At 40.4% G+C, this 20800-nt stretch overlaps 2 protein-coding genes across 5 annotated transcripts in view; both read right to left on the bottom strand.

Annotated features, from left to right (window-relative positions):
- The window catches only part of tmem214 (transmembrane protein 214), a 40889-nt gene extending 38736 nt beyond the window's left edge, over positions 1-2153 (bottom strand). The window contains exon 1 of the mRNA XM_052025234.1: positions 1917-2153. Coding sequence (XP_051881194.1) covers positions 1917-2040 — 124 coding nt within the window. The 5' untranslated portion in view covers positions 2041-2153. The remainder of the gene's footprint in view (positions 1-1916) is intronic.
- Positions 2154-14652: 12499 nt separating this feature from the next.
- The window catches only part of mapre3b (microtubule-associated protein, RP/EB family, member 3b), a 57830-nt gene continuing 51682 nt past the window's right edge, over positions 14653-20800 (bottom strand). For all 4 annotated transcript variants that reach the window (XM_052024588.1, XM_052024585.1, XM_052024587.1 and 1 more), the window contains exon 7: positions 14653-15450. In XM_052024588.1, the coding sequence (XP_051880548.1) occupies positions 15379-15450 (72 nt within the window). In that variant the 3' untranslated portion in view covers positions 14653-15378. The remainder of the gene's footprint in view (positions 15451-20800) is intronic.

The following is a 20800-nucleotide window of genomic DNA, read 5'->3' as shown; positions in this document are numbered from 1 at the left end:
CAGCTAAACGGTCTCCTATGTTGAAGGAAAATGGACCGAATGAATGGCAAAACAAGTTCAAAGGATTAGATGGCCAACTATTTCTTATGCTACAAGAGTCATTTGATGGCCCAATTAATAACTCATCAACATAAAAGTGATGCTACTTGAATGTTTAAGTCATACAGGACAAAAAAGGCAATAAACTCTATTACCCTGCGGACGCTGGGCAATTTCAGTGCAGGCAACACTCCAAATTAAATCATCAGCAACAAACACTTATGCATTTCCACCAATGACAAAGAAGGGTTCAAGTACCATTGCAATGTAACACTCACTTTCAAAATAATCTGGATGAAGAAATTTTGAGCCATACTACAGCAAAGTATTGCACAAACTACATTGTGTGCAGGCCACACTGGCAAAGGAAGTACAGGAAACCCCTGACTACGTCGTACATTTATTTTCACTGTCTTATCTTCAATTTAAACAGCCAGAGGAATGAGGAAAGATAAATGGTATAGACGACGTGGCACACGATACATGGCATTACTACATGGGTAGTTAAAATTTAAATTTGCTAGAATTTCCTACCAAAATAAAGTCACCCTTCATTCAAAAGTGAAACTTTCAATGTTTAATCATACTTTCAACCCCACCAAAAATGTCAGAGGAAGTTTCCATTTGTTGAAAAGTAAAACACTTTAGCTTCTAATCAGAGATAAAGTAAATCTAACTAATGCAAGCACAAACAAGATAGCTAGATTACAAAGTTAAAGCAGTTCAAAAATATTCTTTCTATATTACAATCTGTTTAGGAAAGTACAAATAACATTAGATTATTAAACTATTGTCCTGCCAGGCACAGCAACAGGGCAAAAACAAAAAATACTGGAATTGCTCAGCAGTGGGGGTGCAGGTGAAGAGGAAGAGAGAAAGAGTCAATGCTTTAGGTGAATGGTTCTTCATCAGAACTGGAAAACTGAGAAGACAAGCATGTTTTAAGTTACAGAGAGAACAAGAATGGTTGCAATAGGGTACTGCCTAAAGTTGGGAAGGTAAAATTACTTAAAAAATAAGTTGGAAAGAGAAAAAATGAAAAATATTGAAACGGAAATTATAGCCACATCCACGGGAATAAAGCGACTCCCAAAATCGTTAACTTCAGTTGAGTCCAAATGTCCGCACAGTACCCAAACAAAAGCAGAAAGGCTCGTCTTCGATCTTTTGCTGGGATACTTTGGAGCAATGCAGGGCATAGAGAGATGTCAGGCAGCGAGTTAAACATAAAAACAAAAAAACAGTAGCCACTCACCCCCCTCAAGCCTGGCCCACCATTCAATATGATCGTAGCTCATCCTCCCAGGCCCCAACTCTTCTGTGCCAGTATTAAAGGGATACTTTAATTCGCCATTTAGGAACCTCTTTAATTCCTCTCCTTGATGCCGCTACACTTTTCTCTCTCAATTTTCTCCTATTTCAACTACTGCTTTTTAAAGTAATTAACAGCTTTAGTCTACACCTTATCATTGGCATCCCTTCCTTCACCACTCCCCCTCTCTCTGCAATTTAAACGCACTCCTCACCAGATGAAGGGCCCTCGACCCAAAACATCCACTTCGTTTCTTTCCCTCCCCACTGCTTCACCTGCTTCTGTGTGTGTCCCCCCCCCCCCAACATCGGATACCCAGTAGCTTTGGGGTGGGTTTTATTTTTGCTCCAATGATAGCATCTGGAAATACAGAGTGTCACTCGCAGCAAGATGTCAGAGTTTAAAAATTCTGAACGCACGACGGCAGTAGACTATCCTCACTGCGTCGTTCCGGGGCGCCACCATTTCCCGGCCCGGATCAGGCCGCCCCGATCCCCGTGTGGCCGCCGCGCTGAGCCCCTGTCGGGAAGGGGGGAGGGGGGTGGTCACGATGTTCGATACTCACGGACTGGGTCTATCCGAGGCATGTTCTCCGACAGAGCTTTCCGGGCCAGCTTCTTCTCATTCCTGGTGAAGGTGGCTTTCTTGTTCTTCTTATTGACGATCTCCCACTTGCCGGAGGACGCCATTGCGGACACCGAGCGCCGCCACCGCCACCGGCTGCTCGCAACGCTCCTCGGCCCGGCGCCTTTCAAACGGCGCCTCCCGTCCAATCACAGCGCCCGAGGCCGCCAGCTCCGCACGCGGGGCGCCACGTCGCCTGGGCGCCGTTATTACGTAAAAACGTGCAGCATTTTCCAGTGGGGAGGGGGAGGAGGATTCTATTGGAAGGGAGGGAAGAGTGACGGAACGTTACGTATCAACGTTCCTGCTCATTGATAAGGAGGGTGAAGGAGCCGATCGTCTGGTCTTCCCAGTTCATTCACTGTTCGTCAAGATCAGATCTGGTCTTCCACCTCAGCGCCATGTTCCCGCACTGTTTTCATATCCCTTGATTCGCCTCACGTTCACATGTCTATCATTCACCGTTTTGATTGAACTTTTTGAATGAATTCATTCACCGTTTTGAATGACTGGGGCTCCTCCAGAATCACAAATATTCACCGCCTACTGAAAAAATGCCTCATTTCAGTCCTGGATGGTCTGTCTGGCCCTTGTTCTGAGACTGTAACCTTGGCTCTGTTCCTAATAGGTCACCATTTTAAGACATACTCTTTTTCTGTTCTGTGCATCTATGAAGCGATTTCACATTTTTAGATATTATTTTCCATCTGCTCAATTGGCCTCATAGGTGCATAGTTCGACATCAGTGAGACCAGATGCAGACTGGGAAACCGCTTCGCCGGACATCTGCATTCTGGTCACCATCTGAATCTCCCAGTTGCCAGCCATTTTAATTCTCCCCATTCCCACACCAATGAGTCTGTCCTTGGCCTCCTCTTCTGCCGAGATGAGGCTAAACACGAATTAGAGGAACAGCGCTTTATATTCCACCCAGGTAGTCTACAACTCTATGGCATAAACATTGAATTCTCCAACTTCCATTAATCCACTCCCCCCATATCCCTTTTTTCTCTCCTTATGATCTATCTAGCCCCATCACTGTCTCTTTAACCCCTCCTCCACCCTCTCCATCTGCCAATCACCCATACACTCCCGTTGGTTCTCCTCCTCCACTACTACCATCTGCCCTCCCCATCCCCCTTCCTTTATTCCACGCTCCACCTTCTTCTCCGATCGGATTCCACCATCTTCAGCCCTTTGTCACTTCCACCCATCACCTTCAGCTTCTGACGCTATTCCCACCTCTCGTCCCCATCCGCCTATCACCCCCTCTCACCTGGATCCACTTATCGCCTGCCAGCTCTTGCTCCACCTGTTCCTTCCACCTTTTTATACTGGCTACCTCCCCTCTATCTTTCAGTCCACATGATCTTTCAGACCCTTCATCTGGACTGAAAGATAGAGGGGAGATGGCCAGTATAAAAAGGTGGAAGGAACAGGTGGAGCAAGAGCTGGCAGAGAAGAAACAATCAATAACCTCTCATCATTCATTCAGGTCATTGACATAAACATGAACTAACTTTCTCTCTCTACTGATGTAGCCTGGCCTACTGGGCATCAACTTTTTATTTCTGGCATCTGCAATTTTATTTTTCAAAATAAACCTACTTCCATAAGTTTAAGTGGCCTGTCAACTGTGTTCTCTGCGCTGCCCCTTAGGCTTTTCAGTTTCTCCACATTGTGTTGCATTCATTAACCCTGAGGCATAAAGCTGAAAAATTAATATGTAAGGTTTTTTTTGAGGGAGATGCAAACTGGCCTAACAGAGTGTAAACACCAGCAAGGGCCTCCCTCTACAAAATATCGATAACTGTGTCCTTATGAAAAGGATGTATAAATTGTCCTATCAGAAACATTTATAAAACAGGTTGAGAAAGCTTATGAAGGTGATTGTTGGCTTGTGCTCCAGGTGGTTCATATTCATATTTGGGAAGAAATTTTGGTTAATGCTGAGAATTTTCCTTCAAAAATCCATTCCATTGACACACTTCTACAGATGCTGTGGTTGACCACAATCTTACCGAGAAGTTTGAAGATGCATATTAAACCTATTCAGAGCTGTGATACATTTATTTCAATAATAGGAACATAATTGGTAATCATCCAAAGTAAACTGTGGCATTTGTACTAATTCCATGTCTACTATTATGAAATTAGGAACTGGTGAATTTACTGAACACATACTATTAATGAAAAAAAATGAGGGAACTATGAATTAATTGTCAGAAAAAAATTCATATCTTTTCATATTTATTTCTTAGCTCTTGCTTCAAAAACAAGGTTGTTTTTCAAGATAGTAGTTATGTTCTTTTTTGCTTCTAGTAGCACTCAGTAGGGACAAACAGCAGAATTAAATATGGGATTAAATATTTTAAGTTCAATGGCTGGAGAACATGTTTATGTCTAATCCTAGAATCGTAGAAACTTAAAACACAGCAGCAGGCCATTAAGCCCTCTGTGCTTGTGCTAGCTGTTTAGTTCCATGTCCCTGGTTTACGCCCATAATCCTACAGCTCCTTATCCTCAGGAACCTGACCAACCCCCTTTTACACTTATTGGTGGAATCGGCTTCCACCACCTCTTCAGATAATGTTCCAGATCCCAACAACTGTCTGAATGAAAAGAGTTCTCCTCACCTCTCTGTAGCCTCTATACCTCCTCTGCTTCAATGAAAACATTCCTAAATTGTCTAATCTTTCCTCATACCCAAGTCCTTGATCTCTAAAATCTTCCATGTACCATTTTTAAGACCTTCACATCTTTCCCGAGGAGCAGTGCCCAGAATTGCCCACAATAACCAGCTGATCTCATTGCTTTCTTATTCTATTCTTCAATTTATTAATCCAAATAACCTACGGGCTTAGTTGACCATTTTATCAAGTTCCCAAGCTGCCTTTAAGGATTTGTGAATGGACAAGATTTCTCTGTTTGTATACACTTTTCAAAATTATGCCATTTATGCTCCATTTTTCACACTCTCTTTCAACTTACCTGGCCCCAGTTACAGCTCTCCCTTTCAACTGGTTCACTTGGAAATTTATTATCATATTTGTAATTTCTTTAAGATTAATTAGTAATTCAGGTATTAATAGAAAAAACATCCAATAGTACAGAAAATCTACTTGTCATGCACCATCAATTTGCCAATCGTGCCAGATTATAGGAGTTTTATGTATTCCACTCAAACTACATCATTTCACACTTCTTTGCAATTAACTTCAGCTGCTGTACTTCTACCCATTTTACTATCATATTTATATCTTTTTCAAGCCAATGTTAAACCTCATTGCTGCTGTTTTCCCCAAGTATTGCATCATCTGCAAGGTTTTTAATAATACTTCCTACACCTGAGATTAAGTTAATTACAAAATTTGATCCACGAGAAACACCACTGCAAACCAACCTTCCATTCTGAAAAACAATTCACCACTGCCCTTTATTTTCCTGTCACAGAGCTAATGACAAATCCTGACTGCCATAGGCTTCCATCTGCATAACAAGCCTCCAATGCAGCACACTGTCGAATATTATCTTGATGTCCACTTATATATTTAATGCAATATCTTGATCAACTTTTTCCATTATCTCTTCAAAAAAATTAATCAAATTTGGCAAATACAATTTGCCTTTAATAAATGATGCTGATTAATCTATGTCTTTTCAAATGGAAGTTTACTTTGTATCTGATAGAGGCTTCTAATAGTTTTTCCATTGCTGATATTAAGCTGACTGGCTTCCTAGTTTGTCTCTCTTCTGTTTCTTGAATTGAGGTATAATGTTAGCAATCCCTAGCAGTACTTGTGCATCCAATGAGGATTTATATTTTGTAACCGTGGTTCCTTCACAAAGACTGGATATGAGATACATCCCATTTGGACCAAATGAACTTATCAACTTTCAGGAAACACAAGAGACTGAGATGCTGTAAATCTGGAGCAACACACAAAGGCACTGGAGGAACTCAGTGGGTCAGACAGCATCTATGGAGGGAAATGGACAGTCGACGTCTTAGGTCGAGCCCCTTCATCTGAACCAGATTAAGGGTTTCGACCTGAAACATTGACTGTCCATTTCTCACCATAGATGCTGCCTAATCTGCTGATTTCTTCCAGCGCCTGTGTGTGTTATCAACTTTCAGTGATGCTAACATCTAAGACAGGAGGGCATAGGTTTAAGGTGAGGAGTAGAGGTTTGGAGGGGATTTTTCACCTAGAGTGTGGTTGCAATTTGGAACACACTGCCTGAGAAGGTGATAGAGGCAGGTACTCTCACAGCAGTTAAGCAGCATCTAGCCAAGCATTTGAATCCCAAGGCACAGTATGCTTTGCACCAAACGCTGGTAAATGGGATGAGTACAGAGGGGTAAAAAAACAGAACACTGGAAGAACTCAGCAGGTCAAGCAGCATCTGGAGGCAAAATCTGAAAGTCTATGTCAAGACCCTGCATCAGGATTGAGAGAGAAAAGATAGCCAGTACGTAGCAGTACAGGGGAGGGTCGGGACCCGATGGGGAAGGGATGATGCACAGATGGAACCAGGTGGGAAAGACCCTGCATCAGGATCCAAAATATTGACTGGCACATTTTGCCTCCACAGATGCTGCTTGACCCATTGATTTCTTCCACTGTTCCATCTATTGTTCCAGATTCCAGCATTTGCAGTCTCTTTGTCGTCACTCTCTCTTTCAACATGGGGTTGGAGCCATAACTGATTGAGAATTTTGTCCTGTACACATATCTGAAATTATTTTCCTCCCAAAGCATTGATAGAATAATTTTCCTTAAGCAGACTGAGGAAAAGAAGTCCTTCTCATCATTTGATCCTCGAATCCAATTTCTTCTCCCATGTTTTATTTTGGGTCTGCTTTCCTTGTCAAATTAGTTCACTTGAAACATGCTTGTTTTCTCACTTTTCCAATTCTAATGAAGGGGACTGACTTGGAATGTTGTCTCTTTTTCTCATCATGGATTGCTAATTGACATGCTGAGTTCTTTCAGCATTTTGCTTCTGCCAGAGAGATGATTTCCATGAGGAAATGAAGTATCCTATCATCCAGCACCTTTATACATGCCGTGAATGGATTAGCACACCAAGGGCCAAATAATTATCCCTTAATTATATTGCATCAATAACCACCTACAGAGTCCACTTGAATTCTTTATGCTGCTCCAAAGGCTGCTAATTACATTTCAAACCACTCAGCAGATCATTGTGCTCCATCTATAAGTAACATGCAGATTTATTTACAAGGTCACAGAAGCAGAAAACACAGTAAGATACCAGCAGTGGGTTCATGCTAAATAATACAGACATTAATACAACATTCATAGAAATATGTTATTTACACAATAGGAGTATCTGATAAAATTATTTGAGGTAAACAGCACTGCACACTTTCACAGCGTAAGAGAGTGATCTGGAATTTACTGCCTGTAGGGGAGCTGGATACAATCATCTTGTGCTTTCAAAAGGGAATATAATAGTCTTTTCAGAAATAAAAAAATTCAGGGCTATGAGGAAAGAACAGGGGGATGGGATTGCTCTATGAGGAGCCTGCATTGATTTGATGGGTCAAATTAAATCTTAATTTTATAATAGTCTGCCTTTTGATTCCTCTTACACAAATGCATGACCTCACACTTCCCCACATTAAACTCCATTTGCCATGTTTTCACCCACTCACTAACCTGTCTATAACCTGCTGCAGATCTAAATATGCTCTTCACAACATGCCCTCCAATTTACTTGAGCAACATTAGCAAACTTGTATACCTCACACTCTGCCCCATCCACCAGGTCATTAATATAAATCATAAATAATTGAGGGCCAAGAACTGATCCTTGGGGCACTAACTAGTAACATCCTTCCGGTCTGAATAAGGCCTATTTATTCCAGCTTTGTCTTCCAGAGCTGTTTTCAGACTACTTTCTCAACAAATTATTCATGAACAAGCTTCCTTGGTCTTCTGTTCTTCTCTCTTGGAGATGTGGATTTGAAGAAAACATTTTCTGACACATGAAGTTAAAGAGCCTATTTAGTTTGATTGGCCATGGATAAATAATTAGACTATTTTGTATCAGTTGGAAACAGATGGTGGGCTGTGAAATTTGACACAGTGAAATGCCTGTACTTCAAACATAACTTCAATCGTTATAATCCAAAGTTTAAAAAGACCTTCTTCAAATTCACATTTTTTAAAAGTCAAGATAAATGCAATTCTCTCACAAGTTCTGTGAGGAAAACTATTTAAAAAAACAAAAAGGACAAACGTCCCCCTCATTCTCAACAGGCACCCCTCACAATTGATCCCGAAGAGTGTGTTTATGGACAACGTACACTGAAAATGAAACTGAATCATAGTTGCCTGTTCACAACCATGCTCAGTCATGATTCCAGTTTCATTTTCAATGCATGTTCCGGGATGCCCTCCATCACAGAAAGCAATCTTCAGCCAATGGGATTCACCCCACATGACATCAAGTAACAGCTGAAAGCACTGGATACAGCAAAGAACCAAAGAAACATCCAGTATAGTACTGAAAACTTGTGCTCCAGAATTAACCGGGCCTTGAACAAAACTCTTGTAACATGGTACCTACCCTGCAGGGTAAAAAAAATTACCAAGATATGTCCTGGTCCATAAAAGATGATAAATCTAATCTGGCAAATTACTGCTCAGTCTACTCTCGTTCATAGTGACCATCGTGCTGATGGCACCTTCCAAGTAGCATTTAAGCACTATTACCCGCTCATTAATGTCCAGTTTGAGTTTCATCAGGACCATGGCTGAAAGAGCCATTTGAAAGAGTGCATCATTGAAGAGCCTGGTGAAACTAAACTCAACTGGAAAAGAGGAAGGGACTCAGATGTTGGGAGTTATACCTTGCACAAATATGGATGATTCTCATTATTAGAGGTCAATCATCTCTGCCTCAGGATGTCACTACAGGAGCTCCTCAGGGTAGTGTCCTAGGTTCAACCATTTCCAGACATTTATCAAAGACCTTCCATAATGTCGGAAGTGGCTATGTTCACTGATGACAACAATCAGTGAAGATTCACCAGACTGATTTCTTGGATGTCAGGTCTTCATATGGTCTCCAATTCTTTAGAGTTTAGAAAAATAAGTGGTGACATCATTGAAACGTATAAAATTCTGGTAGGTCATGCAGATGTAGACCCCTGGCTGAGAAGTCTGGAACTAGGGTTCAAAGTATCAAAATAAGGGGAAGGTCACTTAGAACTGAAGTGAAGAGATACTCCTTCATTCATTGGATGACGAATCTTTGGAATTTTCGACCTTGGATGGCTGTGGAGGCTCAGTCATTGATTTTATTCAGTCAAGACTATGTAATTGCTAGCAAAAAGAACTCATGCACAGGCACCTTCCACTCGTCAGAACTGGAGTGGAAACCAGTTATCCTCAGTCTTAAGGGACAGAAGATGATACTGGTTAAGATTCAATTCACCCACCAATTGGGTGTTCAATGGTTCTGCTGGCTCAGGAAAGCTCTTCGAATTGTCCTGCATTTCTTAGACACAGACACTACAACAGAAATTTTTAAAAAATTTCATTTCAAAAGTATTTAATCTATAAGGAAATTGACTAGTCTACTCCATTTAAACTAACAAATTGTTCAGTATATCTTTTTAAGCAATTTTACATCAACTATTCATTAATAACATAACAGGCACTGTTATTAAGCTTACTTTTTATCATAAATTAACTTTTGTCTGTATTCTTACATGAGGAATAGATTACTAGCCTTAAATATATCAAGAAATATTTTTAATGTAGGAAAAAGAGTCAAGTATATTCAATTACACTGCTCCATGGAAATCTTTTGATTATGCAAAATAATATTCATGGAATCTTGAAATGTAAGCTAACCAGAACAAATTTGAAGCCATTTTCCTGATCATGCCCAAAGCAAAAACCCTACCTGATAAGTAGGGCAATCTTCCCCAAAGTATGTTGCAGACCCACCTTCCTTGTGCCTCCTGTATACCAAAGTATAGGATATCCCATCAGAGATGCTGTCTCTTTAAATTCAGGTCTGTGTGGTGGGGCTTGAGCTTTATCTCTGTCCTGCCACAAACTTACACAGGTACGGTAACCAGCTCTCCCATCTCCACTCCTCACAACTTGCACAATTCAGTACTTGATGCAGACCCAGATTAAGAATTCTTGGGGCTCTGACTAGCAAAAACATTCAAAGCTCCTATGCCTCCAGTGATCTCCACCCCATTCCCCTCTGCAGTGCGAGGAAAACAAATTCTCCATGTGTTGCATAGAGAAATATCAGATGGTGTGATTTTTTAACAGTTCACAAACATATATCCTTTTCCTTATGTTTAAGCATATGAACTCACAGTGCTGCTCTCGATGCTCTTCTTCAAGTCATGGAGATCCTGCAATCCCAAGCCAATGGAATCGTTGATATGGGGCTTGCCCAGTGACCTCACTACCACCGCACAGCAGTCTCAAATTCAATTTTCAAATAAGAATTCAGCAGAAGCTTCCGGAACTGATCAGTAAGTTACTCTTTCTAAATGTTGCTCACTATCATATAAACAAAAATCTTTGTTTATGACACAGCAGGATTTACCAAATTTCTAGTATCCGATCTGGCAGGCTTGTTCCTTGCTTTACAAATGTAAAATGAGCACTGCAGCTGCACTGTAATTGGTTATTTTTCTGTAATTCCTGCTAATTTATTTACATTGCTCTACATCTATGGGTAAATTGGGAGCATCTGCCACTTTGGTAGCTGTTATAGGCTGGTCTATGTGTAAGAAGGTGAAAAATATTCCCTCAAGAGATCAAATTCTCTGAAGGTGGTTTATGTTTTTTCAGCTGTGACCTTCGTCAAAGACGAAATCAGTATTCTGCCTTTAAACAGAGGAGCTCAAAAATGGATAACAACTGAGCTATTTAAACTCTGGGGGGACAAGATTTCTATAATTACCTACTGTTAAACTCTGAGGAGAAGAAAAATAACCGTGACTGAACACATACTTTGACTTTTGTCATTAGCAGCAGACAATTTTCCAACTAGTGTAAATGCAGCTGCAAGAGTGCACACACCTCCTGGTTTGAGAAACCTTATCACATCAGCACAGAATGATTTAAGTTTTTTTTGTAGTTGTCCAGTTGTCCATGGAATTATATGGTAGCACAATTGTAAAATGTAATTTAAGAGGTTATGCTGAGGTTAATGTGCATTCCTTCGTCAGAACTACCCAGAAGCAATAAAAGACTTGCATGATTCTTGTTGTCCACATATTCTTCTTGTTCAGAAAGGACATCCAATCAATGTGCACACATCACACAGTTAATGTTTCACCTACTATTCATTGGAATAACCTGTTGATTTCCCACACTTGACCTCCCACTTTTCACATTTTCTTATGCTGCTGTAAGTAAAATTAGAAAGATACAGCATGGAAACAAGCCCTTTGGCCCACTGAGTCCACACCAACCCATTTACAGTAATCCTACATTAATCCCATTTTTATTCTCCCCACATTCTTGTCAACTCCCTCCAGATCCTACCAGTCTGAATGGTTCTGAAAGCATCTCTCAAGTCCCCTGGAATATGTTCCTCTTCCCAGATACAAATAATGAGATTATGGATAATGAGAATGAGATTGTGGATTAGTCGGCACAGACATGGTGGGCCAAAGGGCCTGTTCCAATGCTGTACTATTCTACATCACTGAAGCTCTTCTCCACAATGTTTATGATATCAGCGGGATGCCATCTGCTCCTGAGGCCTCATTATTTTTGAGTTTAGATACGCACCTCTCCATTTCCCACAGGTCAGGAGTGGCAACAAGGCTGGCCCAAATACATTGATGTGGAATGGAGTTCTTCGGTATACTTATCAGGGACAGAGTTACAATTGAGGAAGTCTTTGAAGTGTTCCTTCCTGCAGGCATTGACTTGCCCTCTGTCCCTAATGAGTTTACCCTAGTTCTTGGCTCGCAAGAGGGTGAGGCCTTGGGCATAGTTCATACAGAATAAAGGGTATTTGCATTAGCCATTAAGCATCTGCCTAAAGTAATCCCATTTCATTCTTCCCACATTCCCATCAACTCACAAGTCCAATGATTACACCATTCACCTACATACCAGGCCAATTAATCTACCAACCTGCACACCTGTGGTATTTGGAGACCAGAACTCCTGGAGGAAACCCCATGCAGGTCACAGGAAGAACATGGAAATTCCATGGAACACATGGGAGGTCAGGGTTGAATCTGGATTGCTGGAGCTACGCCCGAGCCACCCTGTCAACGGCTTTTAAATGCACTTAAGAAACCATGCATGCCATTGACTTCAATCACTAAGAAAAAGAGCTGGATGTCCAGGGGAACAGTAACACCTGCAGCAAAAAAACAAACTGCTGGAGGAACTCAGCAGGTCAAGCAACTTCTGTGGAGACAAAGGGATGGTCAACTCGTCTTAATGTAGGGTCTCAACCTGAAACACTGACCATCCCTTTGCCTCCGCAGATGCTGCTTGACCCACTGAGTTCCTCCAGCAGTTTGTTTTCTTTTGCTCCAGATTACAGCATCTGCAGTCTCCTGTGCCTTCTGTACCACCTGCAGGTTCCCCTCCAAGTCAGACGCCACCTTTAGTTGGAAATATATATTGTTCTCCTTCATCACTGCTGGGTCCAAATTGTGGGATTTCCTTCAGACCAACTGCACTGTTTCAAGTAGTGGTCCACCATCGTCCACTTGAGGGCAATTAGAGATTGGCAATAAATACCAGCAGTACACAGATCTTAAAAAATGAATAAATATAAAAATCCACCCTGGCAGTTAAAAGTATCCTAATTGTGCTTTGAGCCAGGCTGGCAATCAGGAGCATGAACTGGATGATGATAGACCCAAGAGGACATAAACACTAAACAGGGCAATACCAAAGTTATGCAATAAATAATATGCAATGAAAAGATCATTTTCATTGTAATGAGTCCACAGAAACTCTTCTATTAGGGAAAGGGCGATGGATGTCTTAAGCGACAAAAAGCACATTTTATACAGCATTTTTCATGACCTCAGGGCATAATAAAACTTTTACAACTGATTAATTTATTTTTGAAGAGCAATCACTACTGTAGGAATAGAGATTGCACATCAAAATCCCACAACAGAAATATGATACTCAATAGATAATCAGTTTTCTTACTGATGTTAACAGAGTGACAAATATTGGCCAGAAAATCAGATGAGTTCATCCCTGTACTTCAAAGCAGTGTATGGGATCCTTTAAATCTGCCCGAGTTTATACTGTAGTCTCTAAAGGGGGATTTAACCTACAACTTCCAACCTAGAACTGAGTGTGCCATAAGCGGGTGGCCAAAGCCATCAATTTTTCAAGTTTTGTTTTTAAAATGATTAAATAGTCATTTAACATCAAAATTTAAGTTAAAATATTTATCTAACTGAAAATAATCTTCTGGAACTTGATATAAAACTTGCTCTTAGGGCAGGTTTTTAAATAACTCAGTGCAACCCAATTGTGGAAATCAGTGTTCATTGCTGCCTTACTTAGTGCTCAGGATGCATTCACATGAACGAAAGCACTAATGGCATTAGTGCCTGAATAGCTCATTAGAGAATTATACATGTTGAGATGTGTTACTGACAGCACTGCCGTGCCCAGAACCTGCCTAAACCCCTGCTCTCCCTGATACTACCTGCCACTATTCCAGAATGTGGTAAAAAATCCAGCAATGAATTGCCCCGGCTCAGTGTTCAAAGGCTGCTTACGATGGCTGGTGTTTGCTGGGCAGTGCAGCTGCTCAGCACAGACAGAGTCACAGAGATGTGGGGTCCCTGTTGGGCCAATGGCAGCACCTGTGTTGACAAACTGCCTAGTTCCTATGGTTTCTCTCACCATCACCAGTTGGATGTGAAGGAAATAGTTGTGTCCTCCTCTCTTTCTCGGGCTGCACAGCCCTCCCCAGCCCAGAAGGTTCACTGTTGTAACAAGCTCAATGTGTTCACTGGCCTTGGTGCATGTACAGCTAAACAAAAGAGCAGTGGACAGCAGCTTCCATTACATCAAACAAGTGATGATGAGAGACTGCAGGATCTGGGCAGTGCATCAACACATGAAGTGGGTACTGTTAGCTCCCCCAATGTCTGCATCCATTTTGCTAGCCAAGGTGCAGCTCTGAGATATGTCAGAGCTGAACAGCCACTCTACTTGTCCCAACCCACCCCCAATAGCCATCCTCACAGGCAGCTCTCCACACCAACCCATGGGTAATTGCCGTGTCAGTGCCAGCAGAGAGCAGGAACTTGTAACAGGTTCCCAACAGTGGATAGGGAGGGGTTCACACTAGGTTCTTGGTCTAGCAGCACACACAGCTCAGTTTTCCTTGACTAGAGGTGGATACGTACCTCTAAGTGTTTGACCTGGAGATCCAATCAGTGCTCTGAGGTGTAGCACTGAAGCACCAAGCCATGGTACCAGTGTAATCTTAGCATCCAATAATTAGTAGAATTAACATTCACAAGCCAGCTCTGATTAAGTCTTTTCATTATAAATCTAATGTCAATTAAGGTCAACCTTCTGACTGAAATGAGTCAAAACCTAATGCGTTAAACATCAAACATGCATTTAAACAAAATAGACATTAAATATACAAAGCATCTGTTATTTTTCACACGTTTATTTTAAATAAAATTTCACAGATGCAAGTTTTGTTTCCGCACACCAGTGTCATGGGCACAGTATCAGAGAGGCGGTGCAAAATGTGATGTCAAAGGCATATTTTAGTGGTTTCTGATGGAAAGCAGCTGGAATTGAGTTAATCTTAGTCACATCAAAAGCGTCCCTTATTCCTCATGTATATAGCAAACTACAATAATAATTATCCTTAAAGCATTAAACTTTAATCTCCTGACCTCAATCCGCCAAGTCACTTTCTTAAAGCTAATTTGCATAAAACTATAGAAACACCACCTTCCCTGTCATAAACCATTTGCTAAAATATCCTCATGCTTTCACAAGTTATAAAGTGACTTTAAGTATATCCAAGCTGTTTCAACCTTAAAGAAACCTAGACTGCATGCTGCTTATAACACAAAGGCAAACAACTTGCATTATCATCCTGGATTTCTGATTACTTTCAAACCAAGTGCAAGGTACTCATTTAAGAAAAATATACAAATTAAATATATTTTATAATACAGTTTGCCAGTAATAGTGATGAGGATGATATAGTTGTAGCAATCTGTGATACAGAGTGTACAGATTATTGTGATTGTGCAGTGGCTGTACAAACCTCAACTCTAATTAATGTTAGTAAAACAGCCTGGGAAGATCTCAATCACAGAGAGCAGACAGATCAGGAAAGGTATAGGTAGCAGTTACATAGACTTAGTATTCATCCTGGTCATCTTCTGGGTGACTTATATTAATGTCATCATCATCTGGAGGAGCAAATCCATCCTGCAGAACAAAATTACAGTTTATTAATTCATCAGGACTCAATAACCCACATGTAAATAGTATCTTTAACATAACAAAACATTCCAATCTGCTTCACAGGAGTGTTATTAATCAAAATTTGAGCCAAGGATATGAAAATAAGAGAATACTACTGAAAATAAAACTGCTGCAAATGGGATGTTGTAGTCTCAAGGTCACTGCAACTGAACTGTTTGTTTTGTAAAGACCTGAGCCTAACAGGAATCCAAATTCTGATGAAAAGTCACTGACAACAACCTTTCTTTCAATGTCAACAAAACTAAAGAGCTGGTCATTGACTTCAGGAAAGGGGGCTGTGTACATGCACCTGTCTACATCAATGGTGCTGAGGTCGAGAGGGTTGACAGCTTCAAGTTCCTGGAGTGAACATCACCAACAACCTGTCCTGGTCAAAATCACGTAGATGCCACGGCCAAGAAAGTTCACCAGTTCCTCTACTTCCTCAGGAGGCTAAAGAAATTTGGTTTGTCCCCTTTGACTCTCACCAACTTTTACCGATGTACCACAGAAAGCATCCTATCTGGAGGTATCACGGCTTGGTACGGCAACTGCTCTGCCCAAGACTGCAAGAAGCTGCAGAGAGTTGCGGACACAGCCCAGCGCATCACGGACACCAGCCTCCCCTCCTTGGACTCTGTCTTTACCTCTCGTTGTCTTGGTGTAACAGCCAGCATAATCAAAGACCCCACCCACCCGGGACATTCTCTCTTCTCTCCTCTCCATCGGGTAGAAGATACAGGAGCCTGAGGGCACGTACCACCAGACTTAAAGACAGCTTCTACCCCACTGTGATAAGACTACTGAACGGTTCCCTTATACAATGAAATGGACTATGACCTCACGATCCACCTTGTTGTGACCTTGCACCTTATTGCACTGCACTTTCTCTGTAGCTGTGACACTTTACTCTATACTGTTATTGTTTTTTTACCTGTACTACATCAATGCACTCTGTACTAACTCAATGTAACTGCACTGTGTAATGAATTGACCTGTACGATCAGTATGCAAGACAAGTTTTTCACTGTACCTCGGTACAAGTGACAATAATAAACCAATACCAATACCTGGAATATTAACTGTTTCCCTGTCCACAGATGCTACATGATCAGCTGAGTATTTCCAGCATTTTTGCTTCGATTTCACAATTCCATGTAATATTCATTAACTAGTAAAACAAATGTTTCACCATAATTGCCAAATCATCATGCTGATAATGCTCTTTTCAGCTTATATTTTGTACTTCTCATATTTTCTTATAACATCGGAGGCCATTTGGCACATCTATTCTCTGCAGGCTCTCAAAGTCAATCCATCACTACCATTCTCCAATTCGCTTGGCTGTAACCCATTGTCTCACTCATGTCCCCAATTCAATTATCACATCCTTGGCGCACCCAGGGAAAACCCACTTGGGTCACAAAGCATGTAAACTCGACACAGATAATACCCAAGGTCAGGATTGAAACCCCAGCTCTCTGGAGCTATGAGGTAGCAATACTACCTGTTGTGACACTCTGATAAACATGAATTAACAAAAAGGTGTATATGAATTGATTTGGAGGCATGTTCTTTAACTTTTCAGCCACTGTGCTTTCTCTTGTATGTTTTTGAATTACAGTTTACATTAAAATAACTTCAGTAGAATTGTTCAAATTTACACCAGGGTGGTGGTGTTGGAAGGGTGGGGTGACCATAAGGTCCATTGTATTTGTGCTTGCTTATTACTTTTGCCAGTGTGCCTACTCCCAAACAAGTTTAATGTTGAATCCTTTTAAGTCCTTCATTTAGAATCAGTCCAACTCCCTTTTAAATAATATTGCAATCAGATTCCATTGCCTTTTTAGGTGCAGCATTAATGGTCCTGACAATGCAAACCAAAAATATTACAGCTCTTCCTTCTAGAGCTATCAATAATTGTACTCCTATGGTTATGGACGCACCTCTCAGAGAGCGTGAATTATTTGACTCTAGAAATATCTCATTTTGAAAGCTGCCATTTGCGTACTCCATTGTTTTTTTATGCTATAAGCAGAACAAACAGGCTGAATGTCTGCTCTTGTCTAAAGTTCCTCCAGCCAGGTAACATTCTGACAACTTCCTTTGTACTCTGAGACCTTTCAGTTTTTTTTTACAGATATGTGACATTGTCTTTGATTGTCCACAATATTCCAGCGGAGGCTTAACCAGTGATTGATAAGATTCTAACTGCCTTTATTTCTAAATCCAAGTAACCACATCCTTTTTAATCACCTTGAAAGATTTGAGTACAGACTCCATGGTTCCAATGTTCATCAAAACTTAATTAAAATCCTGCAATTTACAATATACCTCCTTTTCATATCCATCCTCTAGAATTACACCACTGGTTTCCCACTTTGTATTCCATCTGCCATGCTTCCGCTCATTTACCTATTTAAGGCTGCAATGTAACATTATTTTGCCTGTAGTATCGGCTGCCTCATTAATACCATCCAGTGTGAAGGTTCCTGGTCTATTCATCTTCCCTTTTTCAAAAAGTAACACTACACAAGCAACACCCCAGTCTTTCAGTGCCATCCAGTCAGATCTTAAAGGTTGTGACCAATGCCTCTGATTTTTTTGCTCTTGTATTGTGCACCAACCTAAGATGTGTTCCAATCGGACTAAGTATCCCAACAACCTTTGGCACATTTTGTTTTTGCATATCTTATTATTTTTACTCTCTCCTGAATGAAGTATAAAGGAATTATTAAGTACAGGGAATGCTGATAATGCTTCTGTGTTCTTATTACTGCCTTCTGAAAATACAAGTTATATCATCACCTGAGGTGAAATAATAATTGAAGGTGTATATTTCACTTTTTCAGATTTTGGGCTAGAATTTGCCACCAATGTCAAACCATAAACACTCATTCGTGACCATATATACAGGTTTATCTTTTCTAAATCCACTCTTCAATTTTCTGTTTGAAGACTCCCTGATCCAAAATGGTAAGACTTTCTGTGTCAGCAGGGCTTTGCACAATATCACACTGTTATGTGGGTGCCACATCATGCTGTGCCCAAGAAACAGCAGAAAAAAATGTTGACTTGGTCATGCCTCTGGTTTAACTGACTGTCAAAACTTTAACACATTCAGAAACGTTGAAAGGTCTTAAAAACATAAAACTCAAAAGTCTTAAAAACCACTCAGAATTTAAATAAAAACACTTAAAATACTTATGAGTGGCCAAAATGTTCAGGAGTTCCCTTGCAGCAAGGATCCCAAGCTTAGCAGCATTTATGCTGAGACATGCAGGCAGTTTTATCACAAAATTGTTCACATTTCCCAAGCAGGTTCTGGCACATTAACATTCAAATGGGAAAGGTGATACTTTCCAGTTATTTTCATAGCAGTTCATGGATAAAATCCCACCTGTAATTCTTTCAAATGAACTGTTCAAACATTTAGATAGGTTAAACCATAGAACTTTAAAATAGAAAATCCTTTACACAATGATCTGTATTTTTACTTATGAATGAAGATCCAGTGCCTGACTGCAGCAAATTGATGAAGTGAGATTACTTTGAGTTCTGATCTCACCTCACTCTCTTACAGTTAAAACACCGTGCATTCTACAAAACTGGGTGAGACATAAATAAGTTAGTTGGCTCATTAAATGGGCGAATTGAGAGTTGCACAACAACACAAACTCTTACTAGCCTGAATTCTGACTAGCTTGATTTCAGCTGAAGGGCAGGTTGGCGCTGGACAAGAGGCAGAATTTGATTCTACAGATTAGACAAGTATCACAAAACACATGTCAGTGACTTTTAAAAATTTTCCACCTTTGAAATTAAAGAATTATGTAGAAACCACTCAGAGATACCTCTAAATTGTGTCAGTGCTCTGTGGGCCAAGGGCATCATCACATTTCTAATGCAAAATCAAGTGCACAATGAGATGGTGCGTGGGTTGGGGAAAAAACAAGCTGGAATAACTTAAAGCTGCTTTTCATTGAAACAATACGGCCAGAACAATCTGGGAATGCTTGGAAAAAGAGAACCTTTCGAAACAATGGATCATCTCAGAACAAAGCAATTTTTTTTTGAAGAATTCATTCCATGATAGGATGTGGATGTCAGTGCCCAAGACCAATTGGGTGTCAATCACATTGGTGAGTCTAAACTCACATTTGGGTTCAAAACAAGCAAGGATGACAGATTTCCTCAAGGACATGAGTGAACTGGATGAGTTTTTACAAAAATCCAGCAATTTCATGGTTACAGTTACTAAAGGCCAGTTTTAATCCTCTATTTATTTAATTACTTGAATTTAAATTTCCCAGCTGCCACAGTGGGATTTCAACTCATCTCAATGGATCAGTGTACGTTCCTGACCTCTGGTGCCATTTGTGTGGAATTGCACCTTCTCTCTGTAATCACAAAGGTATCCTCAAGTTCTCTGGTTTCCTTCCACATCTCACAATGTGCCTGTTGGTAGGTTAATTGGGTACTTTAAATTTTCCCTTGTGGGTGGGTAAAAGGAGAATTGGGAGGAATCAATGGCCACGTGCAAAAGAATAGGTTACAGTGAACTAGCGGGGGAATGGGATTGCTCTAAGGGCCAGCATATACTCAATGGGCCAAATAGCCTCCTACTATATTCTAAGGAAAATATGAGAAATATAAGAAATGGTCTGGAACTCTGACAGCTGGTCCAGTAATCGAACTGTTACTCCACTATATCCCCAAGATGGTTACAGTCAGCTTGTTAGCAAAAGTTGGCAAACTACAATAAAAGGGAAATGTAGTCAAAGAATAAGACAGAAATTCTTTTTCTAATTCTGGTGAATTCTGAGTTGCATAGTGCTGTTAATTTCCCTGTACATAACTTGCTGCAACTATATCCCAAAGAAATGGATATAAATCTGGCTGTCCTTGAGAGACAATCAGATGAGAAATTGTCTTCAAAATGATTCGGAGAAACAGGATCTCAAAGGTATTATTTTTAGAGAGTGAAAATTATTTTCTATGAATATATTCTAATGGTGTGTAACTACTTTGGCTGGAGGGCCAGATTGACACTCCAAATCTTGTGAAACATGATTTACCCCATTTAAAACTAGATACTGATATTTTTAACATGTTTTTGAAGGCATAAATGCAGTAATTCCCTATCAACCTAGCTTGTTTAGTTTGCTGCCAAACAACAATTCAATAATGTCTCTTGATTTTAACTGAATAATGATTTGTGATTCCATGTGTTTTCCCAAAATCATTTCAATTCTTCATCAGACCGAAAGATTCAACAGCATCCTAACATTGATTTTAAAACATTCAATTTTTT

This window comes from Pristis pectinata, chromosome 10 (assembly GCF_009764475.1).
Source record: "Pristis pectinata isolate sPriPec2 chromosome 10, sPriPec2.1.pri, whole genome shotgun sequence".
NCBI classification, from domain to species: Eukaryota; Metazoa; Chordata; class Chondrichthyes; order Rhinopristiformes; family Pristidae; genus Pristis; species Pristis pectinata.
The sequence above is the reverse complement of the archived record's forward strand: the minus strand, read 5'-3'. Positions and strand labels throughout refer to the sequence as shown.